At 36.1% G+C, this 25,902-nt stretch overlaps 2 protein-coding genes across 14 annotated transcripts in view; one reads left to right on the top strand and one right to left on the bottom strand.

Annotated features, from left to right (window-relative positions):
• The window catches only part of CYP2R1 (cytochrome P450 family 2 subfamily R member 1), a 224,352-nt gene that overhangs the window by 51,866 nt on the left and 146,584 nt on the right, over positions 1-25,902 (top strand). The gene's annotated exons all lie outside the window — the stretch shown is intronic.
• The window catches only part of PDE3B (phosphodiesterase 3B), a 176,019-nt gene that overhangs the window by 13,173 nt on the left and 136,944 nt on the right, over positions 1-25,902 (bottom strand). For 2 of the 3 annotated variants that reach the window (XM_065944523.1, XM_065944521.1), the window contains exons 8-14: positions 25,479-25,630; positions 24,294-24,428; positions 22,097-22,208; positions 20,789-20,902; positions 12,234-12,421; positions 4,027-4,230; positions 1,639-1,800 (exon numbers count right to left, since the gene is read on the bottom strand). In XM_065944523.1, coding sequence (XP_065800595.1) covers positions 1,639-1,800; positions 4,027-4,230; positions 12,234-12,421; positions 20,789-20,902; positions 22,097-22,208; positions 24,294-24,428; positions 25,479-25,630 — 1,067 coding nt within the window. The remainder of the gene's footprint in view (positions 1-1,638; positions 1,801-4,026; positions 4,231-12,233; positions 12,422-20,788; positions 20,903-22,096; positions 22,209-24,293; positions 24,429-25,478; positions 25,631-25,902) is intronic. The other variant, XM_065944522.1, reaches the window with a different exon arrangement.

The raw sequence follows: 25,902 nt of genomic DNA, 5'->3' as shown, positions 1-25,902 counted from the left end.
TCACTTAATCCACAAAGCAACCTTATGAGGTAGGTACCATCAATATTCCTGTTTTCTCAATGAGGAAACTGAGGCACAGAGAGGTTAAGTAACTTACCCAAGGCCAAAATGCTAGTAAAGAAGAAGAGCCAGGATTCAACCTCAGGCATGGCTTCCAAGTTTGCTTAATCAGAATTAATCTCTATACTTTAAAGATATATTATAAAATGCATCTAAATGAAATTATCTCATTTTCTTTCACTGAGTTAGTGGATTTTCTAAAACTGGCATTTTCTACCACTTTATTACTTCTGTTTGTACCAATAATATAAAGACAGAATTTTCCTTAGCAAAAAATTCTTTTGTGAACATGAACTGAAGCCTGAGGCAGTCTTCAATTATCTCTGAGAATGAGGATGGGAATATGCAAACCACTATACATACTGCAATCTACAAATTAAATATTTATAACTGTTTATTTCTTAAAATTATACATAATTTAGTTCAAATGTATTAGTGAAAGTTATTCTAAGGTTATTACTAAGATTTTACTAATCTGTTTTCATAATTGCACAGTATGGTATTTTGTTAGCTTGTAAACAGCAGAGTATACACTATTTTACTGGGATGTTTAGCTAAGGTAGGTGAAAGACATGGTGCATTTGCTGGTACTCAGGACCGTCTGGGTGTGACAAGGTCTAACAGGTAAGTGCAGTGCGTCACTCCTACTGGGGTAGCAACTCATGGTGAGAAAGCCCTGGCCCAGAAGTTTTACTTGGTACATCTGGATCTTTCTTGATCAGTGGGTCTAGTAAGGATTCCCAAGGAATACAATTCCAGTTAAGAGTATGTATTTGCTATTTTGTATTTGAGATAATGTAACATTGGACTTGTGGGGAAATCAGTATTTTTCTACAGTGTAGGGAGCCTTAAAATTGTACCAAAAATAGGTAAAGACTGCAAAATACTAGGGTTATTTTAAAGACAACATTTAAAAACACATGAGAGTTACATTCACATCAATGTATGACAAAACCCACTGAAAAAAAAATAAAATAAAATAAAAAAAATTAAAAAATAAAATAAAAAATAAAAACACATGAGAAAAGAGCATGTTTATATCTTAGAACCTTGAAAGCCACTAAGTATCTACTCTGTCCCATTTCTAGTTCTGGTTTCTTACCCTCTGCCAGGACTTTGATCCTACATAACCCATCAACCCAGCTGATGTTTCTGAGGTAGTCTTTCTATAGCAGAGTTGAAAATGGGTTGATACTTTAAAAATACAGTCTAAGTATATGCTGAATCAACTAAACAACTTCTTTTGGAATAAATTATGCTTAGGTTATATAGGTTTTCAAGGTTGAAAGGGACCTTGGAATCATAATGTAGTCTTTCCTTAGCTCTAGACTGGAGTACATTCAACCTACTCCAGATTGGCAATAAGCTATTTCTTTTTTTTAATTTTTGTCTTTCAATTTTAGCAACAAAGGCAAAGGAGCTGAGACAATATTAAAACCAGAGCAAATGCAACAATTTCTAACTATTTTTGGCTAAAGCAAATCATTTCAAGTATTTAATGTAGCTATCCAAATCCAAAAGGCAGTGTCTTCAGATGGCAGCTCTTAAAAGTCCCACCAATCCCATGTTTCAACTTACCTGCTCATAAAATTCATTTACAATGCCTTCTGTCCATCTCAAATGCAAGTCTCGAACTTTGGTCGGGCCATTAATATCTGCCAGTTTGATGCACACTTGGCACACCAAGAGGCGATCGTTTTCATTCCTCCATTCTATTCCATTACTATTTACGTCATTGGCCTGTCATCGGAAAAACAGAATTACTGTAGGTACTGGGGGCGCAAGAGTCTGCTTTTTGTTTTGTTTATTTTTGGCGGCACTGTTTGGCTTGTGGTATCTTAGTTCCCTGATTAGGGTTTGAATCCTCTCCCCTGGCAGTGAAAGCATGGAGTCCTAACCACTGGACTGCCAGGGAATTCCCCAACTTTTGTTTTTTACTGAATTATCTTAAAACTTGTTTCCTGTCCTCTGGACAGGAAGGAATTTCAATAAGTGCTTTTAATTTTGTTTGTGCCATGACATGTACCTCTATGGGTTAAATTTCTCTTTGAAGTGTCATTTACAGCTTTGTTTCAATGGAAGTAGAGCACTGTATTATACAAGCAGAACAAACCATGAGTTTTAATATTTGTGATTACTGCAGAAAATTGTAATTTGTGTATATTATATATTGTACATATTAGTATATATGACATAAAAAATATATTTTATGCAAATATATATATGCAAAAGCAAATCATATAAGAATTGTAACTATTTGTCTCAAAAAGGAATGCTTAAGGATCTAACTGTAAAAGGCAACATGATATAGTTGAAAGCATACAAGTCTTAGAAGCTGATGTCTATGGTTTTAAATCCTGCCTTAGTATGATTTAACCAATCATTGAGTAATGCTGGAAAAATTACTTGAGCTCTTTGAGTCTATCTTTCTTCATCTATATGATAGGGAAAATAATATCAATCTAGTCGTTTTGCCTGAGGATTAACGAATGAAAAATGCACAGTTCATAGTAAACACTAACATTGTTATTTAAATAAATGGTAGTTATCAGGCAAATTACCATGCCTTTCAAGAATTCAAATTTCTCTTGTAAGAAATAAAGTGAAAGGGCCAGATTAGTGACTTTGGAACTGTACTGTAGTATTAGATTTTTATTGGCATCCCACCATCCCCCCTCCCTTTTTTTTTTGGCTGTGCTGCATGACTTGAGGGATCTTAGTTTCCTAGCAGAGATTGAACCTGGACCTCCTGGGAATAATTCCCTGGCATCCACCCCTTTTGTTAAAGGAACTCTTATGTAGACCAGCACTACAGAAAACAGTTAAAAGAAAGACGAGCTCTTTAGATTGAAAGTATGTAGTCTAGGGAGCTCCCTGGTAGTCCAGTGGCTAGGACTCTGTGCTTTCACTGCCATGGCCTGGGTTCAATCCCTGCTCAGGGAACTAAGATCTGCAAGCTGTTCCCCATGTGTCACTCATGTGACATTTTCCTGAGACTACAGAATAGGTATCTCTGAGGAACACAGATTGCAAAGTTTTGGGCTAGATCATCTTTCACCTGTAAAAAGAACTTCTGTTTACTTACTGTGACTTAAGCATTTAAATGAATTTTTATTAAGTAAAAATAAAAGTTAATAGAGCTACACAGCTATGAAGTAAGTTTAAAGGCAAACTGATGTCTTACTGATTTTTTTCATAAGCATTTATCAATATCACAACAGTGACATATATAGGCCTCCTTCCAGGAGGTTAAGTGAGTACTCCTTTGACACCCAGCCCCTCTACCCTAAAGGTTACACCTTCCTTTAGGGCAGAGATGTTATCAAGCAAACAATGGTTTCCTGCCTGCAAAATATGGGTCATCTTTCCCTCGGGAATCTAAAGCAGTGGTTTCAACGCTTTTTCACCCCAACTTCTGAGGGATAACACGCTCCCATCAGTACCACCATCACACAATGGCAGTGATCCTCAACTCCATGGTGAATGTGTGCTCCGACAGTGACTTCAGCCTGTTTATGCCTTATTCTTAAGTAGGATGACTGCACACAGTGGGCAGTCCCAATAAACAGCAGTTCAATGAGTGCTTTATTCTCAAGTACTTCTCCATTCCCACACCAGCCGGTTTAACACTTCACAACATAGAGAAGGGAAACAGGTGCAGCAATGTAGGCATAACTGGCTTCTTAGAAACACATATTTAATTTCATAAAATGCCTTACTTGGCACTGTGCATAACTTTCTCAAATCTGTCCCTGAAAGCTTCAACTGACATAATTGGAAATGTCACAAGCAATCGTATTTTTGGACATGTTATAATTTTTTTTAATATTGGCATATATTTTGTCTTACAAGATTTATCATGACTTCATGAGTGATATTCTGACTTAACGTTAAAAAAATACCTTTTGTCAGTAGCACTGACAATAATTTCTGCTTTGAAACCAGGAATTAATTTGCATAACAAACCTTGGCATTGAATTCAGCAAGGAAATCAAAATGCTTTTTAAGATCTGTGGCAAGGATTGCTTCTATGACTAAAAAACGAAAGCGCTTGAATTCCACATTGTCAAGATTAAGAAGGAAGTTGTATTCTGGACGAGAAAGATATAGAGTCCAGGCTGATGCAGCATGATGATTTTCCAAAACAGATCTGTCGTTGTATAAGACTGCCTGAAAAGGAACAAGAAAAATGAGGCAGGCATCTCAAAGATATTGAACTTCAGTAATAAACAGAGTTAGGATCATGTTGAAAGAATACAGTGAGTATCTATTACATGCCAGGCATTTTAATACTTGTGTAGAAGGGTTGATAATTTGATAAAGGATTAGACTGAAGTGCAAAGAGGATAAGGTACACTTTTCCAGCATTCATAGCTAGTAAGTGAAAGGGTAATTCGTCTCCAAAGTTCATCTTTCTTGCAGACACCATGCTGCCTACCAAGAGATATAAAGCTGATAATTTGAGGTCTGCTTCCTTAAAGCAGTGAAACTTCTCAGATAGAGCTTCTGTGAATAAAGTCATCAGGGACAGAGAGAACAGGCTTAGGGATATATTACTATTCTTCAGTGAGCATTAAATGATGGTGGTGGTGACTGAAGGGGAGGAACCGGGATACTCTGTGCATGGTGAGCTGGAGACCCATGAGTATGATAAAGGCACATCCTGTGCCCCCAGCTGACACAGGACCTGGCAATCAGAGAAGTATCAAACAGGTAAAAGCACAAATCCTCTGTCCAAGTGGTGTAGATCTAGTCACTGTTTTTCCCATTTCACTTCAGTGGAAGACCCTGAGGTACCTCCTCAGTAGTCTAGGATTTGGTGATCTAGGTTCTATTTTTTTTTTTCCATTTATTTTTATTCGTTGGAGGCTAATTACTTTACAATGTTGTAGTGGTTTTTGCCATACATTGACATGAATCAGCCATGGATTTACATGTGTTCCCCATCCCGATCCCCACTCCCGCCTCCCTCTCCATCCCATCCCTCTGGGTCTTCCCAGTGCACCAGCCCGGAGCACCCGTCTCATGCATCCAACCTGGGCTGGTGATCTGTTTCACCCTTGATAGTATACTTGTTTCAATGCTGTTCTCTCTGAACATCCCACCCTGGTAATCTAGATTCTAAAAATCACTGGATTACAGAATTTTTAAAGCTTCTTCCATCTCTAACAAGTGAAAGTTTTTAAAAATTATTAAATATGCATAGTAATTAAGATTTGTTTGTGGATCATTTTTAAAGTCTTTATTGAATTTGTTCCAATTTGCTTCTGTTTTATGTACTGTTTTCTTTTTCCTTTTTGGCCACAAGGCATGTGGGGTCTTAGGTCTGACCTGGGATTGAACCCCCACACCTCTGCATTGGAAAGGGAAGTCTTAACCCCTGGACTGCCAGGGAAGTCCCCCAAGCATAGTAATTATTAAAAGAACTCTTATAGCTAGTGCTAAAGGCTGAGAATAAAAAGTAAAAACACTATCCCTATTTTCATAGCACTTTCTGTCTAATGGAAAAAGACAGATAAAAATATTCTCAGCATAATCTCAGCTACAATGCATATTCTGAGCCTAACTAGGTCATTTTATAGATCTGTAAAAATTAATTATAGTCTAGATATAAACAGATATTTACCATTTGATTTTTTTAAAACATCATTTGATTTTAGTGTTAGCAATGATGATTTAAACTTTGGGTCACAAAAAGGTTGAAAAAAATCTGTGCCCATGGGTGAATAGATAAAGAAGATGTAATACATATACACAGAGTGGAATAATTTTTAGCCATGAGAAAGGACATCCTAGCCTGGATGGACCTTGACAACAACATGCTAGGTGAGGTAAGTTAGAAAAAGACAAATGCTGGTATCACTTATGTTTAATCTAAAACTGAACTCTATTTACAGTAGAACTAGGTGGTTACAAGAAGATGGGGAAATTGGGAGACAGTGGTCTAAGGGTACAAACATGCATTCAGAAGATGAATGGGACTTCCTTGACGGTCCAGTGGCTAAGACCCCACGTTCCCAGTGCAGGGAGCATGCAATGAGATCCCCATGCCACAACTAAAGATCCTGTATGCTGCAATGAAGATCAAAGATCCTGTGTGCATTTACTGTACAGCACAGGGAACTACAGTCAAAATCTTGCAAGAACGCTATAATGGAAAACAATCTGAAAAATAATACATGTGGTTCATGTGTAACTGAATCACCTTGCTGGGCATCTGAAACACTGTAAGTCAACTAGACTTCAGTAAAATTTATATGTTATGGAATTTTTAAAAAAAGATCCTGTGGGCAGCAACTAAGAATTAGCACAGCCAGGTAAATAAGTAAATATATTTTAAAGATGAATAAGTTCTGGAGACCTAATGTACAGCATTGTGATTATACAATTCTATATTATATACTAAAAAGTTGCTGGAAAAAAAAAGAAAGAAAAAAAAAAGTTGCTGAAGACTAGATTTTAAATATTCTTACCACACACACGAAGAGTCATGTGATGTGATGGAGGTGTTTGTTAGCTATTGCTGTGGTGGTAATCATATTACAATATGTGTCAAATTAAAACACTGTACATGTTAAACATCAGAGACTTCCTAAGAAGTCAACTTACATATAAAAGTGATTTAGTTAACTCATGTTTAAATCCAATAAAGACTGATAAATGATCAGAACAGCTTTGTTCATGAAGAAGTAATCAAACTCCCAGGTCAGTAAACCACAGTGCATAATGAGTGTCCTATAAAGCTAGCAGACTTAAACTCTCAGTTAATGAGATCAGTTAAAAAAACAAAAAACAAAAACCAGTAGTTCAGAATTCCTGCACCATCCAAATTGCCCTTTGACATTACCAAAGAAATATAAAATGAGGGTGAAAAGAAATCTGAATCAATATTAAAATCTAGATACAGTTGCAATACTGGAAGCTTTAAAGACATGGCCCACATGGGAATGGATTGAGCAAAGGCCAGCTAAGTCATCGCCTAAGAAGGAAAAACCCACCTGAGAACACGGGGAAGGGGCCTCTCCTGGACCCCAGTGAACTGACCGACCACCTCATGGCTTAGTGGAGGCAAGAGTCATGGAGCAGGAAGGAAGAGGCAAATTCTACTTCAGGAAGAACACTGGATGGTCGCACACTGATCAACAAGCCAAGCTTAACTCCAGGGAGGAAAACATTCCAGGTAAAACAGATATTGAAGCTTCAGCTGGCTTTTACTGAGGGCACCTTGACAACTAGAAAATGAAGACAGTTTCACCCCTAATTCAGACCTGCAGTAACTAACATTCTTTGAGTTTTTGCTAAAGCAACTTGTTACCTGCTTTCTCTAACTGTGAATCTTCCTTATCTCCACAAGCAAATTTCTTCTCTAACATGGTAAAGCAAATTAGTTGGTCATAAAGTTTACTTTTACCCAGAGTCAAAAAGATGGGATTAATATTAACAAATAATAAACACCTTTCAATAAATGAGCAAAAAAAAAAAAACCCATCAGACATAAACACTTAGATCAAACAGGAAGACTATGACAAATCTGAACAAATGTCTCCTGTTGAACCACAAGAAAAAGGAGACGTTAAAGTAAATCTCTAAGTCACACTCATAAGATTATAAGAAGGTATTTACATTTTTCTGAAGTGAAAAATCTTGGATTAAGAAGGACTGTTTTCATTAAAAAACTAATATTCCTAACTGAAAAGAAAACCCAATAGAGGCAGTAAACAAATTAGGTGCAGCAGAAAACAATGCAGCTACCTTTTTTTTTTTTTTTTTAATAAGTGCTTCTCTTTAAAGAAATAGTTTTGATGAACAGCTTCCATCTAGGGATTTCTTTACCCTCAAGTTCTGGGTTCTAAAATTTCTGGTAATCCTTTATCTTCTAAGACCCTTTGTCATAGTTTATCACCCTTGTTTTGCCTAAAACACATTTTTATGTAACTTTCTCAGATAGGATGGATGGAACATGATTTTTTAAAATCTTTGTATACCCGGGACTGTTTATTTTGCTCTTAACACTCAACTGTAGCTTAGCTGGATACAGAACTCTTAACTTGAAAATAATCCTTCTATGCCAGCACCATCTCCACCCCTGTTTTACTTTTTTCCTAGCACTTATGTCATAATCATCTCTCTTTTACACACACACACACTTTTTTGGTTTTTTCTTACTTTACTAGAATGTGAGTTCCATATGGGCAGAATGTATTTTTTGCTTGTTTTGTTCAACAGTATTGCCTAGAATAGTGCCTGTCCTTCAGGATGCATCTCATAGCCTTGTGTATGTTTTACTGCTGAGTCTCTTTAATTGGGAAGGATGAGTAGGAGGCCTGTTAATGTGGGTGGGGCTTGTTCATCTAGCAGGTTTTGCTTTGGAATTACCAGTGTGATTTCCAAAATGAAAAGGATTTTCTCTGGAGTACTAAATCTCTTCTGGTCATTTCCTTCAGTATTTAAGAGATGTGTTCTCTGCCTAGAAGTGAACAGATGTCACGGTAGCCTTGCTTTAAGGTGTATGGTGTGTGTTATATGGGGGGGTGGGGTGTGTGTGTGTGTGTGTGTGTGTGTGTGTATGGTGTGTGTTATATGGGGGTGTGTGTGTGTGTGTGTGTGTCTGTGTGTGTCTGTGTGTGTGTGTCTGTGTGTGTCTGTGTGTGTGTGTGTGTGTAGCAGACAAGGGCAATGGTACCAGGAGTCGCCAGGGTTCCACTCAAGCCTTGGCTTCCTTTTTAGTGTATTTAATCTCATTATATTTGCCCACATGATTTTCATTTTCCAAAAACAGTATGAAGTTCTTTAACTTATGATAATATCCTTCTGCCTACTCCTCTCTGTTGTAACGCATTTTATCTTTTATTGTTATTTTGATCAGGAGGAAAGGGGGGAAAACACACCTGTTTAGTCTCCCATCTTGATCCATATCTGGGAGGACAAATGTTTATGACTGTCTCAGATTGATAGTTCTCAGTTTTGTTTCCTTTGACCCCCAAATCAAAATGTTTTGGCCAACTGCACTGGCAAAAAAGTTCATTCAGTTTTAAGTACAAATAAAAGACATATTTCATTTTCACCAAGAACTTTATTGAACGGGTTCACTAACCAAACAAACTTTTTGGCCAACCCAATTCAAACTGTAATACCTCAATTGGCATCTTCCAGCCAACCATTCATTTGAAAATAGCTCAGAAATCTCTTAGAATTTTAATACTGATGTCCCTCCAGGATAAACCTGACTAAATGTTTCCCCTTCTTTTATGGCAAGGATTCAAAACAGTCTTCCTAAGTCTTCCCACACACTTCCTTACCATAAGAATGGAGAATGCCTGATCCTATTGGTGGATTTATGCCCTATTGCCCCTTTTTATCATACCACCAGAGCAACAATATCTTTCACTAATTATGGCCTGATTAGACTCATTGAGCTTCCTAAGATGAGAGAGACTGCTTTATTACCTAATAAACAGGTTAAGCCTCAAGTTTTCACAAGTCTTTATCTCATAGGCACTAGGTGAAGAATGTCTGGTGAACCTCATTACTTTGGGAACAATGGAGTATATTTCAGACAAGCTTAGCAGCCCGGCAGAGCAAAGAAATTAGGCATCCTTCAACATTCAGCATATGTTTCCTGAATGCCGTTTGTGTGCTAGGCATCATTCTAGGTATTAGGGAATAAAAGAAAAATGTCTGCCCTCATAGAAACTTATATTCCACTAAAACATACACAACAAAATACACAATATGCTAAATGGTCATTGCTGTGGAAAAAACAAATCAGAGGAGGAACATAATGAGTGTCATGGAGGAGCTTTTTTGAAATTTTAGGTGGAAGGAAATCACAAAGTGATCTTTATAGATGTGTAGGGAAAGAGCACTCTGGGCGAGAGAACAGAAAGAGGCCAGGTTCTCAGAAAGGGAGTGTGCCTGGGATACAGGAGAAAATTGCAAGGAACCCAGTGAGGCTAGACCTGAGTGAGTTTAAAAAGGAGAATTAATGGGGGCTAAATCGTGTAGGATCTTCTGAGCCACTGTAATGATTGTCTTTTGCTAGGAGTGAGGGTTCAGGGCAGAACAGGGCCGCTCTGGCTGCTGTGTGTTGGAACCAGACTGAAGAGCACCAGGAAGTAAGCGTGGAGGCCAGGTAAAAGGCTACACTTTTTCACAGCTGAACTCTCGTATCAGTTTCCTTTTCATCCCGGCCCTTCTCACTGCTTCATCTCTTGGCTGTCCTTAACAATGAAAGTTTAGAAATAACACATAGTTATTGACTGTGTTCAGACTTTATGTTTGTATTTTGTTCAGGACAACAGTTTTGAGTACATAACCTATAAATTATTGAATACATTCATGTGTCATTGTTTTAAACTAGCTGCATGCAAGACAAATAACACCAGAATTCACTAACTTGTAATATCCTTGAAGAAGAGGTAATACATAAGTCTGACTCATGTATACTCAATGCTAATAGAGAGAGAATGAAAGTAGAGGGTGGAATAGAACAGTAAATAATTTCTGTCTACGTGATAATCTGATTCAGCAGAAAACTTCCCAAATGTTATCTCTTTTTACCCGTAGTCATTTCAGGTACATATTTTGAGATTCAGAAAGATAAGGGTTAATTGCCTAATGTCACACAGCTAATAGTTGGTAACCAGAAATCAAGCTCAGGTCTCTCCATCCCAAGACTAGTACTTTTCCTATTGTGCCAGTCTGTGACTTGCTATAGAACTAGGATTTTCAAAGATCATGAAGTGCTAGAGAAAATGGGCATCTGATTTTTGCAGAGTGGGATTGCAAATGAGGAGATGTGCTTATAAGTGGGTAATATCTCCCAAAGCAATTCTTAGAAAGTGGAAAAACATTAATATCTAGATTGAAATTCATCTAAAAGTTACCTGTGGAAATCATGACCTATGAATAAAGTCTAATTAGAGAAAATGAATTACCTAGCACTTTTAATTTTCTCTCTCTCTCTGCATCCTATTGTTCTGGCTAGAGAAACTATCTCCTATATTTTAAGTACTGGGAGTGTGTGAAAGAAAGAGAAATGAGAAGAGGAACAGGGAGAATGGCTATAAAAGATGAAAGAATCAGAACTGAGGTTTGAACATAGAGCAACAAAGTGAGGAAGTAAGACGAATTCAGTAAACAATATTGACAACTTGCTCTTTGTAAGCCAGGCAGGCAGGCAGAAATACAAAGCTGACATTTCAGGAATCATCTGCCTAAACAAAAACTCACCACCATACTTTGTTTTTGTCTTTTAGTCGCTAAGTCATCACACTAAATTCTGCTTAAAACCAAGCACAGCCATCCCTCAGCATCTTCAGGGAATTGGTTCTAGGACCCCTGCAGATGCTCATATAAAATATATATGAAGTAATACAGTATTTTCATATAACCTATGCACATCCCCTGTATACTTTACATCTTCTCTAGATTACTTATAATTCCTAATACAATGTAAATAGTTACTAGTATGCAGTAAATTTAAGTTTTGCTTTTTGGAACTTTCTGGAATTTTTTAAATTTTCAAATATTTTTGATCTCCAGTTGATTGAATCCAGGGAGGCAGAACCCCTGGATATGGAGGGCTGCCTGTATTTAGTTCCAAGTCTTAATGTTTAAAGCTATTACAATTACAGCATCCATTTGTTGGAAACTCCAACCTCTTAGGCAAATTGTGACCCTCAAGAAATCTTGCACCTTACCAACTGTACTAAATTCAAAAACAATGTACTAGAAGATTTTTTACATATATGAATATATGCTGGGCTAAGAGACAGCGTATTATGGCATGTCTTAGAGGAAAAAAAAAGAGAACAGCAACAAAAAATAATAACAATTCTCAGTTATTATAGTTTTTAGGAATATGAAGGATCTAGTTAGAAGGAAGAGCAAGTCTTAACAGCTAGTCAAAATCTTACCAGTTTGATCAAAGGCAAAGAAACTGACAGCACAGGACTCCAGAATTTCATAAAAACAGTGGATTACTCTTTCAGGAATATTTTATTTATCTTCCAGTTGAAGATCTTTCCCTAACTCTTTAGCACATGTCATATTGATGTGTTTTATCCAACGGCAAAATGCTTCAACTGAAGAATGGTGTGCAAAGGGAAATGTAGGCTGGCTGTAAAATTTCAGAATCATTCCTTAGACTTTCTGAAAAAGTTGTTTCCTACCTGAGGGGCATTGGTAGCCACTAGGAATGCATTTGTCCGTCCGGGGTGGTCATAGTCATGCATGGCAGCTGCCACATACAGAGCCATCAATTCCAGCGCAGGAATGTTTGAAGAAAGGCAGCCATAGCTCTCATCTGGAATCGAGCAGCTCCTCGAAGAAATGTAAGCAATTCGCTCAGGGTTAATTGCTGAGGAACAAGCAAAATAAAAGCGCATTACATATAAAATTGTTACAGTCAGGCTAAGGAGCTTCCCAAAGGTAATATGATCATCTTATTTGTTGACTTACCTAAGAAATACTCTCTAAACATGGACATAAAATAGTATACTATTTCCAACATACATGCTAACAGAGAGAAGCAGTGTTAAACACGACATGACAGGATTCTCATGATGCTCTGTTAACTCAAGCTAGTGGTGATCTTTAAAAACCTCTGATTTTCTAAACTTTTGTTATTTAAAGTTTAAACATAATGGCCAGAGTAATAGGAGAAAACAATCTAGAGAATAAAATTACATGAAACACTATAGAGATTTAGGAATTTAATATATTAACAAAGTAAGCATTTCAACATGCATGCTTTTCAAATCTTACCCAAATAGATTTCCTTTCATTTGTAACCCTGACTACACTACTTCCTCTTCTTTTTCCTTCGATGAAGCCCCTTATAAAATACTGTAAAGAAAAACTCTGAAAACTGAAAAGGTATGGAAAACTGAGGAATGATTCAGTCAGTGTAATTCTTTGTATCTTCTAGTTAGAAACAATAATTTTAATATCACCAATGTGCTTTTGGTGTCCTTAACACCTCACCATTTGTTTCTCCTTTTTTTTGTAATTTGGTGGCTATACCTATTTAGATGGTCACTCAAATTGTTTTTGCTAAAGATATCTTAAAGTATTAAGAAGGAAATAATAAAGTATATTGTGAGTAGACAGCAAAAAAAACCACAAAGATATTAGATACAAAATTTCATTGGTTGTGTTCAGCAGGGGAAACTTAGAATAATGTCCTGGCTTGTCAAAGTCCAAAAGGACTTTATCATGATTTAGTTCACTTACTATTTTCAATCACAAGGATTTTTTTTAACATAATAACATAAATACACAATACTGATAATTATAAAGATACCTAATTATTTTCATGCTGTTTATATTTTGCACCTAAATTGAGTTTTAGAATTACCCACACTAGAGCTTTTAAAAATAATTATAAAAAGTAAAAACAAGATACTTAAATGTATGGATAAAGATATATTTAAACATTTAAGTTTCTAATAAGATTTAAATTACCAATATCAGAGTGACAACTTCAATTTTTTCTGCATTATATGCATTCTGTAGTGCCCCTAGAATTTAGATTATATATATATAATATCAAAAAATGCAAAAACTCCTTTTAAACTCAGTATATACCTATAATTGACATATTAGGATCTTAATACATTAGTCTGTGTATGTTTAATGTGAAATTACTAGAATAAAAAAGAAAATACATGGCAAGACAACTAAATGGCCAGACAACTAAACATAACTACAAGATTCCATTTAAAAGGAGGCCTCAGTAAAAGGCATTAGAGATTGAAAAGGAAGAGGCAGAACTATCTCTATTTGTAAATGATATGATTCTGTATACAGAAAGATCCTAAGAAATCCACTGGAAAAGTATTAAACTAAAAATGAGATCATAAAGGTTGCAGGGTACTAGATCAATATGCAAAAAATCCATTTTATTTCTCCATACTAGTGATAAATAATCAAAAAATGAACCCAAGAAAGCAATTCCATTTATACTAGCATCAAAGAGAATAAAATACTTAGGAGTAAATTTAACAAAAGAAGTGAAAGACCTGTATCCTGAAAAGTAAAAAACATTGTTGAAAGAAATTAAAGAAGACAAATAAGTAGAAAAATATCCATGTTCATGATTCAGAAGACTTAATATTGTTAAGATGGCAATACTCCCTCAAATGATCTACGGCTCAACATACTCCTACCAACATCCCAGCTGGCTTTTTTGTACAAGAGATATATAAGCTGGCCCTAAAATTCATATGGAAATGAAAGAAATCAGATTAGCCAAAACAATCTTGAAAAAGAAGAATAATTTTGAAGTTTACCACAAAGCTTTAGTAACAAAATATTGTGTGGTAATTACATAAGGATAGATACATAGATCAATGGAACAGAACTGAGAGTCCAGAAATAAATCCTTATATTTATGGTCAATTGATTTTTGGATAAGGGAGCCAAGACCTTGTTGAGAGCCAACTATGCCTTGCATGATATAAGGCACTTTCATACATGTTGTTTCATTTAATGTCACATCTTAAAAGGCAGAAATGATGTTATAGCATTTAGGAACCAATCATGTGTAGAATACATAAAGAAATTTTTTCAACAAATGGTGCCAAGACAACTAGATTTCCATATGCTGAAGAGTGAATGTTAGACCTCTTCCTTACTTCATCCCCTCAAATTAGTTTTAGTGGGCCCTAGACCTAAACTTAAGAGCACTATGAAATGCTTAGAAGAAAACATAGTAAATCTTCATGACCTCTTCAAGTTACACACACCCTTTGTAGATATGACACCAAAAGCATGAGCAATGAAAGAAAAAATCAGATAAATTAAACTTCATCAAAATTGAAAACCTTATGCTTTGATTGTTGTTCAGTCACTCAGTCGTGTCTGACCCTGTGAACTCATGGACTGCAGCACACCAGGCTTCCCTGTCCTTCACCATCTCCCAGAGTTGCTCGAACTCATGTCCATTTAGCTGGTGATGCCATCCAACCATCTCATCTTCTGACATCCCCTTCTCCTGTCTTCAATCTTTCCCAGCATTCGGGGCTTTTCTAATGAGTCACCTCTTCACATCAGGTGGCCAAAATATTGCAGCTTCAGCATCAGTCCTTCCAATCAATATTCAGGATTGATTTCATTTAGGATTAACTGGTTTGATCTCCTTGCAGTCCAAGGGACTCTCAAGAGTCTTCTCCAACACTACTGTCCAAAAGTATCAATTCTTTGGCGCTCAGCTTTCTTTATGGTACAACTGTCACATCCATTCATGACTACTGGAAAAACCATAGCTTTGACTAGACCTTTATCAGCAAAGTAATATCTCTGCTTTTTAATATGCTGTCTAGGTTTGTCATAGTTTCTCTTCCAAGGAGCAAGCGTCTTTTGATTTCATGGCTGCAGTCACCATCTGCAATGATTTTTGGAGCCCAAGAAAATAAAGTCTGCCACTGTTTCCATTGTTTCCCCATCTATTTACCATGAAGTGATGGGACCTGATGCCATGATCTTATGCTTTGATAGACATCATCAAAAAAGTGCAAAGATAACACAATGTGAGAAAATAGCAGCAAATCATAAATTTAATAAGACACTTGTATCCAGAACATATAAAAAACTTCTACAACTCAATAATGAAAAGACAAATGACCATATTTTGAAATGGACAAAGGACAAATATATACATATGACCTAAAAAACATGAAAAGATGCTCAACATCATTAGCTATTAGAAAAATGTGAATCAAAAAAGCCACAGTGAGATACCACTTCACAACAACTATAGAATGGCTATCAAGAAGACAGATAATGATAAATGGCAGATAAATTAGTATTAACTTATTAATTATAATAATAAATTGGGATCTTCATACACTGCATGTGGGAATGTAAAACAGTGCAACCATTTTGAAAAACAGTTTGGTAGTTCCTCCAGATGTTAATCACAGAGTCACCTTATGACCCAGCAATTCCATAAAACTAGGTAGATGGCCAAGAGAAATGAAAACATAAACCCACACAAAAGCTGGTAGATGAATATTCATAGCAGCATTTATTCATAACCGCCCCAAAGTGAAAAGAACCCACATTTCCAATAGGTATACCAACATCAATAAATTCAGAATGATCAACCATTACCTTCCTTTGTCTTGCTGTAAACACTTAAAATTCATTCCCATATATGTTCCTCAGGTTTCTGCCAATATAAATTTAGGAAATTATTTTGGTATTCAGATTTAAGATTGTGGCAGATCTGAGTTTAACTATCGATCACAAAGAAATAAGAGGTGGTCGGACTGGATTTAGAGGTGAACTAGCATAGATCTATAAATCAAGAGTCTCAGGTGAGGTTGTTACAAGGTCTCCAGGCAACCAACACAAGGAGAAATGATTGTTTTTCAGCATAGAGGTACAGCAAGATATGAGAGGTTCAGGCTAATCAGATTTCTTGAAATCGACTCAAATATTCTCCTTCCAATTATAAGGGTCCTTTCTTTTCCAATCAATACCACAGCTCTAACATAAGAGGCCTAGTTGAGGCCATGAACTCAACTTGCATTGAATTTCAGGTAACTTCAGGATCAAACTTTGGATTATGTTTTCAGAAGTTATGATCCTACTACTATAATAATTAAGAAATTCCTTTTTTTTTCATTAAAACATTTATTTAATTGGTTTTGTCTGTGCTGGTTCTTCGCTGCTACTCGGGCCCTTCTCCAGTTGTGGTGAGCAGGGGCTACCCTCTAGCTGCAGCGCCCCAGCTTCTCGCAGTGGCGTCTCTTTGTGGAGCACGGGCGGAGTGTGTGTGCTTCCACGGCTGTGGCAGCGGGGCTCAGCAGAGGCAGCTCCTGGCTCCAAAGCGCAGGCACAGAAGTTGTGGCGCACAAGCCTGTTTGGTGGCATGTGGGGCCCTTGCTGGATCAGGGATCAAACTCAAGTCTCCTGCTCTGGCAGGTAGATTCTTTACCACTTAGCCACCAGAGAAGTCAAGGAATTCTTTTAACTATCTGGTTCTCTAACCATTCATTCAAACTCTAAACTTCTTATTTCATTTCTTTTTTTTTTTTTATTGAAATATAATTAACACAAAACACTGTGTAAATTTAAGGTATACAATGTGTTGATTTGATATATTTGTATACTGCAATATGATTACCACCTGTAGCATCAGCTAACACCTCTACCACACCACATAATTATCATTTCTTTTCCTGAGGTGAGGTCAATTAAGATATAGTCTCTCAGCAACTTTGAACTTTTTAAGGTAGTATTTATGACTATAACCACTATGCTGTGCATTAGCTCTCCAGGACTTATTTACCTACTAGCTCCAAGTTTGTAACCTTAAACAACATATCCCCAATTCCCTCACTCCCAGCCTCTGGTAACCACCATTACATTCTCTGTTTTTACAAGTTCAGCATGTTTATATTCCATATGTAACTGACATCATAAAGTGTCTGATACTTTGTTCAGCGTAATGCCGTTAAGGCCCATCTGCTGCAAATGGCATGATTCCCTTCTATTTCATGGCTGAATAATATTCCATTGTGTGTACATGTACACACACACACACACACACACATCTTTATCCATTCATGGATTATTTCCATGTCTTGGCTATTATAAATAATGCAGTAATAAATATGGAAGTGTATATATCTCTTCAAACTTCTATCTTCGTTTCCTTTGGATATATGCCCAGAAATTGCTCCTTCATATGATAGCTCTACTTTATTTTTTTGAGAAATAAAAATCTCCATACTACTGTTCACAGTGGCTGAACCAATCTGTCTTCAACAGTGCACAAGTGTTCCCTTATATCCACATCTTGGCTGAAACTTACCTCTTGTCTTAATGACAGCCTTTCTAACAAGTGTGAGGTGATAGCCCACTGTGGTTTTGATTTGTGTTTCCCTGTCCATTTTTTAAAAATTGGATTGTTTTTTGGTATTAAGTTGTATAAGTTCTTTATGTATGTTTGATATTAACCCCTTACACTCAGTATATGAATTACAAATATTTACTCCCATTCTGCAGGTTGCCTTTTCGTTTTTTAAATTTTTTCCTTTGCTGTGTAGAAGCTTTTTAGTTTGATGCAGTCCCATTTGTTTATTTTTGCTTTTGTGGCTGTTACTTTGGTGGCATAGTCATTTTTTCTATTCTCCACTGTAGTCAGAATAAAGCAGTGTATTTCATAGTCCTCATAGTCTGTTTCTACCACAATTTTCCATTTCAGCAGCTACTTGGTTTTCCAAAGAAAACTGTCTTCTACATATACTTTATTCCGTAATATTGTATAAGGACTTATAACACTGCTAGTAAGAACTCAGAAGGAAATGAGGAGCACAGAAAACAGACGTTGCCTTAGGGAATACTCAAATCATCTTGAACAGGGTGATGGTAGAAAACTTCTGTTAAAGATACTGCCAAGAACCCATTATTGGAAAATAAGGAAAGGGGTCATTTTAATATAGTAGCAGAAAGCTTGGTTGAACTGTATTCATGGGATACAAAACATGTAAACAATGAACTTAGATATTTAGCTGAGGAGATATCCAAGGAAAGTATTAAAGATAAGCCTGCTTTCTTAGTGTTTGAAATAAAATGTAAGAGGAAAGTGAGGAAGAATTGCTAAGCAAGAAGGATCCAGGATTTGGTAATCTGGGAAATTCTCAACCTGTCCAGACTGCAAAAAATACTAGAAGTGAAAGATTCACTGTCAGGAATGTGTACTCTGGACAGAAAACCAAGGTTATAGTTGTACCACTTTTTGCTAATTCCTTTGAAGGATGAAAAGGTCAGGGTCAGAGACATACTTGAAGATGCTATGCTGCTGTCTTTGAAGAAGGGGCCATTAGCCATGGAATGCAGGTGGCTTGTATAAGTTGGAGGGGGCAAGGAAACATTCTTCATTGGCAACACCAATGAAGTCCTGCTGACACCTGGATTTTAGCCCAGTTGAACGTTTTTCAGACTTTTGGATCCAGAATAATAAGTAATAAGTTAATACATTTGTGTTTTGTTTTTGACCACACCCCATGGTATGTGGGATCTTAGTTCCCTGACTAGGGATCTAACCTGTGCCCCCTGCAGTGAAAGCACAGAGTCCTAACCACTTTGGCAGGGAATCCCCCAAATTTGTATCATTTTAAACAACTTAGTCTGTAGTAATTTGTTACAGGAGCCATAGGAAAATAATACAGATTTTGGCACTTGGAGGTAGAGTGTTGCTGTAACAAATATCTAAAAATGTGGAGGCAGCTTTGGAATTGGGCAGTGAGTGAAGGCTGAAAAAATTCTGAAGAGTATGATAGAAACCAATAAAAGACATTAATCAATATATTCAAGAAGTTCACTGAACCCCCAAATAAGATGTATACAAAGAATATAACCTTAGTGTACCATAGACAAAATGCTAAAAACCAATAGCAAAGAGAAAAGAGACATAGTACCTACCATTAAGGAGAAATAAGACTTATGGCTGATTTGTCAACAGATATTACAGATGTCAAAAGATATAATGATATCTACAAATGTGCTGGAATAAAGATGCATTCTTCCAGGATAAAATAAATATATCTACAAACAAAAAGGCTGAAGAAAATGATCTCTTATGGAAGCACAGAACTACTGGAAAGAAGGAAGAACACTATGAAAGTAAATATGGATAGCAGACAAAAATGAATCAGTGACATAAGGCAAATCCATCAAACAATGGCGTAGTACTTTAGACTAAACCACCAAAGAATGTGAAGAAGTGGTTAAGACCGAGACCTTTAAACTGATTTGTATGATAACAATTCTCAGGCATTTGTAACTGGGCAAATTCTGTCCTGATTTGTGTGTATTTCTTTTTTTTTTCTTTTTCTTTTTTTGTGTGTGTATTTCTTACTGGAGTATTTCTCCTCTCATTTTTTCAATGTTTTAAAATTTTGGCTGCACAGCTTTCAGGATCTCAGTTCCCTGATCAGGGATTGAACCCAGGCCATGGCAGTGAAAGCACTAGATAGAAGTTTTCTCCCCTCTTTTATAAACTAGAATAAGAGAGCTGTGAATGTTATATTTTATCACATTTGCATAAATACAGTTATATTTATGAAAAAGAAACAAAATTTGAATGTTAACAATTTTTTTTTAATATCACTGTTTAAATACTTATGTGAAGCTTTTAAACATGTCCCCATCTGTTGGGAATGTTACATATTTTAAATTTACATGATATACCTAAAACAGGAAAAACAAGAATTGAAAGAAAAGCAAAACAGATTATCACAATATTCAGGATATTGGCTATCTCAGTGAAGAAGCAGCAGGGTGGGACACAGAAAAGAAACATGGTAAATTGAGTAGTATTGAATCTTCAGATGGATAGTAAGTTTCCCAATTTGCATTCATCAAAATTTACATAATACTTTATATAAACCCCTGGTGGCTCAGACGGTAAAGCATCTGCCTACAATGTAGGAGACCCAGGTTCAGTCCCTGGGTTGGGAAGATCTCCTGGAGAAGGAGATGGCAACCCACTCCAGCATTCTTGCATGTAAAATCCCATGGACAGAGGAACCTGGTAGGCTACAGTCCATGGGGTCGCAAAGAGTTGGACACGACTGAATGATTTCCCATTCGCTTTATATATACCAAAGGTTACTTAATAAAAATGCTAAGGGAACAGAGATAATGAAATGAGATAGTTAGATTTATGATGCCTAATGAAATACTTTAAGGAAAGATTAGTAGAAGGGAGTACCTGTTTCATTTCCTGCTCCATGATCACTGTGGATCTGCTGTAGGCCGGGAATGGGCCGTGTTGTCAGATACCAGACAGCGTGTAGGACGTCTGTGGCGTGTATACGATTGTGATCTAAAGTCACCAAAATGTTTTACAGAAATGGTCATTTTGTTATTTTTAACATAGGACATTTTTAAAAGTACTTTCTAGTCTCACTGTATCCTCCTAAATAAAACATATGGCTTAGAATAATTTCCAACAATTAGGTTTTTGTTTCATCTTATTTTATCAAGTTTCTTGATGTCTCTTTTATAAACTTTCACGTATACAATGAAAACGCAGTACAGGGATCAAAGAAAAGGCATCATAACCAGGGCTAATTTACTTAAGGGAACTTTGCTTGTTTTTGGACCATGCCATTTAGCTTGCAGGATCTAGTTCCTGGAGCAGGGATGGAACCCATGCCCACCACAGTGGAAGCATGGAGTCCTAACCACTAGACTGTCAGGGAAGTCCCCAGAGAGTCTTTATCTTAACCAGTATATCCTAACTGGACGTGACAGTGAAGACTCCCCACCGTGGCTTTCTTTTTCCCATTCCTCTGATCTTGAGGTACACCTTAAAGTATCATCTTATTCCATTTGTAAAATCAGCCACTTTTCAAAATACATACTTTGTGATAACTATAATACATATAATGCACATTAAATTATTAAGCATCACTATTATTAATGAATCATGCCAATTTAAGAATAAGTGGCTATTTCTCCAAAGAATGTCCCCCTGGAGGTTAAGTGTAGAATGAATCAACACATAAAGAAAATTGTATCTTTTCCTAATATAAAATTAAAATTCTATTTTATCATAAAATTAAATTGCCATTAAAAATTATTCCACAAGTCAGGACACAGTTAAAAAACAAATTCTGTGGGTAAATTTTAAACATTTTAAAATAAGAAATTTAGGAAACTCACGACAATGTTACCAAACATCTGAAATGATAAGGTATTCATATAAATAATTATTAACACAGAAAGCTCATACTATATAATTATGTGAAAAGGCAGACTATAAATAGGTATTAATAGTATGATTCACTTCATAAAAAATAAGTATATGTATAAGAAAAAGTCTTGAAGGAAATATACCAAAATGTTAACAGCAGTCAGTTAACTCTGGGTAGGAGGATGTAGATTTTCTTTTTAAATTACTATTTTTCAATTCTTCCAAACATGCAATTTAAAAAGTGTTTAAGGGACCACTAAAGGGGGTTTACAAGGAATTTCAAAACCAGTTATATCAAGTTAAATAATATATAATACTTACAAGGAATGTCTCGATAACCATTTTCTAAAGCATGAAAGTAGTTCATGAATTGTAGAGTGGGAATTTTAAATATCTCCAATAAGCCAGTGTCTTGAAATAGGGTATACACAACCTAAATGACAATTAAAAGAAAGTACACTTTAAAAATCAGAATTTCTATTTCTAATTGAGTATGTTTTGTGATTTGCATTGGCAAAGCTAACCATGTATATGTCTCTAACTTAATAATTTTAGAAATTTCCCTACAATGATTTCTTTCCAAAACATGAAGGAAGATACTACCCCAAAAGCCCTTGAAAACCAGAGAACAATTAACATATCATGTCCTAATTTTAAAAATTTTCCACTCTTCCCTTCAGCTTTTCAGTCACAATTTATCAAAGGGCTTATGAATTGTATTCTAGTATAGCCCTAGGTGTTAAAAAGATGTCAGAACAATATATTTATCACATTTCTGACCCTAAATTACTCAATGTGATGCTGCTGCTGCTAAGTCGCTTCAGTCATGTCCGACTCTGTGCAATCCTATAGATAGCAGCCCACCAGGCTCCCCCGTCCCTGGGATTCTCCAGGCAAGAACACTGGAGTGGGTTGCCATTTCCTTCTCCAATGCGTGTAAGTGAGAAGTGAAAGTGAAGTCACTCAGTCGTGTGCGACTCATTAGCGACCCCATGGGCTGCAGCCCACCAGGCTCGTCCGTCCACGGGATTTTCTAGGCAGGAGTACTGCAGTGGGGTGCCATTGCCTTCTCCGACTCAATGTGAAAAATTATGTTTTTTTCACATATTTTATCCTTGTGTTCTCTCATTTCATGAATAAGATACTTTGGAGTTAAAATGACAGTGATATTTCAGGAAGGTTAATCTGACCCTGTTGTGTGGACCCGTCAGGAAGAACCTTGAGTCTGGGTGGTAAAGAGGAAGCATTTTTCCATGGTTCCAGCATAAAGTGGACCACCTGGCTTTGGGTAAAGCACAGGAAGACAGGTGAAAAAGATGAAGCCTAAGAAACGCTGGGCTGGAGGAAGCACAAGCTGGAATCAAGATTGCTGGGAGAAATGTCAATCACCTCAGATATGCAGATGACACCACCCTTACGGCAGAAGGTGAAGAAGAACTAAAGAGCCTCTTGATGAAAGTGAAAGAGGAGAGTGAAAAAGTTGGCTTAAAGCTCAAAATTCAGAAAACCAGGATCATGGCATCCGGTCCCATCACTTCATGGCAAATAGATGGGGAAACAGTGGCTGCTTTATTTTTTGGGGCTCCAAAATCACGGTAGATGGTGACTGCAACCATGAAATTAAAAGACGCTTACTCCTTGGAAGGAAAGTTATGACCAACCTAGACAGCATATTAAAAAGCAGAGATATTACTTTGTCAACAAAGGTCCATCTAGTCAAGGCTATGGTTTTTCGAGTGGCCATGTATGGATGTGAGGGTTGGACTATAAAGAAAGCTGAGCATCGAAGAATTGATGCTTTTGAACTGTGGTGTTGGAGAAGATTCTTGAGAGTCCTTTGGACTGCAAGGAGATCCAACCAGTCCATCCTAAACGAGATCAGTCCTGAGTGTTCATTGGAACGACTGATGTTGAAGCACAAACTCCAATATTTTGGCCACCTGATGCGAAGAGCTGACTCATTTGAAAAGACCCTGATGTTGGGAAAGACTGAAGGCAGGAGGAGAAGAGGACGACAGAGGATGAGATGGTTGGGTGGCATCACCAACTCAATGGACATGGGTTTGGGTGAACTCTGGGAGTTGGTGACGGACAGGGAGGCCTGGCGTGCTGCGGTTCATGGGGTCACAAAGAGTCAGACACGACTGAGCAACTGAACTGAAGTTTCAGTCCAAAGAACTAGATCACCTTTCCTGTCCTTTTAAATCTTAAGATTCAATAAAAAGTGAATCTTTATTACTTCTTTAGTATAAATTAAATCCCATTATTATGGACAAATAAACTACTTTTCATATATACATAAATTATACGTACCTTATAATAGATTGTGCTTATATATATATATGACTTTACATATTTAGGTTTCTCTTTTCAAATTTTCTACTGAAAACTTTATTTGTGAAAAAAATAATTCAGTGAACAATGCTGAATTTATATGTAAACCAATATTATAATCTTTAGAGTTTGCTTTTTATAAAGATTCAAGGAAAAATTAAAGCAGTAGAGATATGAAACAAACCTGACTGAGGATCCTTCCTGATTTCTCTCCCATCTTTTCTACAAGTTCAAAAATTTGAAAATTCCAGTTACTCATATTTTCTATTAATGAGTCATAATCTTCTATTAAAATCACATCCTGTGATGCTTGTTCAATCTGTACATGTGGGGGGAGAAAAACCAAACCAACTTAACCTTACCTTTTATAAATATTATATCTGCAGCTAAATGAGAACACTTAAAAATGAATAAAATATGGTCAATATTATTTTCTATAATGGTTATTCTCAAATATAAACCGTACTTCCTAATAATTTTCTTTGTAGAATGTTATCTCCCGACAAATATAAACATGTCTTCTAGGCATCAAAAGACTTACATTATTATACTACTTTTATAAATAAAAATATTTTATTTTCAAAAGACTACACAAATCTAAAATTCATTATTTTCATTTTGGAAGTTAAAGAGATCACAGGATAACATAGTAGAGAGAAACTTAGATCCTTATACTGACGTTTGTTACTAGGATAACTTCTCAAAGGAAATGGATGAATTTTCTCCCCCCTAAAAAGCTTGAATTTTGAAAAAAAAATTAAGAAAAAAAATCCTATGATTATAGTAGACTATTTTCATTGTTTTTAATTACTGCACATACTTTATTGTCTCAGTGTAACATATATGATGAAAATAATAGCATAGAGAATATATTGACTATAAAACTAAAGAAATGTGTTCATTTAAAAATGAATGCACTCAGTTCTAGGATGATGAGTTTTAATTTTTTTTATTCAAGATTTTCCTTTTTTTCAATTTTTATTTTATATTGGAATATAGTTAATTTTCACTGTTGTGTTAGTTTCAGATGTATGGCAAAGTAATTCAGTTATACATACACATATATCTATTCTTTTTCAGATTCTTTCCTCATATAGGTTATTATAGAATATTGAGTCGAGTTCCCCGTGCTATACTTTAGGTCTTTGTTGTTTTATCTATTTTATATATAGTAGTCTGTATATGTTAATCCCAAACCCCTCATTTATTTAAAGAAATTTTTCTTTCAGGTGTCACAGCAACTTTTCAGTAAAAACTTTAAGAAAATTATTGTATTAAAAACCTTGTTCTGGGCAAAAAATAATAAACTTAGTACTAACTAATAATATATTTCACCTTAACATAATCATATTGAAAGTTTATCTTTTACATTTGGTTGCTCTTCATTCTGTGCTGCTTCTTTTAGGTGATTATCACCTTCCCGAAGTAATTTTCTGAAGTCTCTGTTTTCTGTTTCCACTTCTTGTTGAGCTTCGGTAAAGCTGAATGATGCTTTTGAGAAAATGGCATTTTCTTCATCACCTTTCAAAACATATATAAAGTAATAAACAAGAATAAAACGTGTCCTATATGAACAACTTTATAGGAAAAGTTTGTAAAAAATATTCGGATAAATTGAACCATACTGGCATTCAGTCTAAACTGACACAATTAAGTTGTATCTTGCTGGACCATTTGGCATAGGTACCTTGTACTCAGACAGTGTTTCACCTGATATAGCTACTCATGGATGAAAGAGATGGGTGAATATTCACTGTAAAAATGAGAAACTGAAAATGTCAGTCCCTCTCAAT

This window comes from Muntiacus reevesi, chromosome 9, assembly GCF_963930625.1.
Source record: "Muntiacus reevesi chromosome 9, mMunRee1.1, whole genome shotgun sequence".
In the NCBI taxonomy this organism is placed as follows: domain Eukaryota; kingdom Metazoa; phylum Chordata; class Mammalia; order Artiodactyla; family Cervidae; genus Muntiacus; species Muntiacus reevesi.
This window is presented reverse-complemented; position numbering and strand designations above follow the sequence as displayed.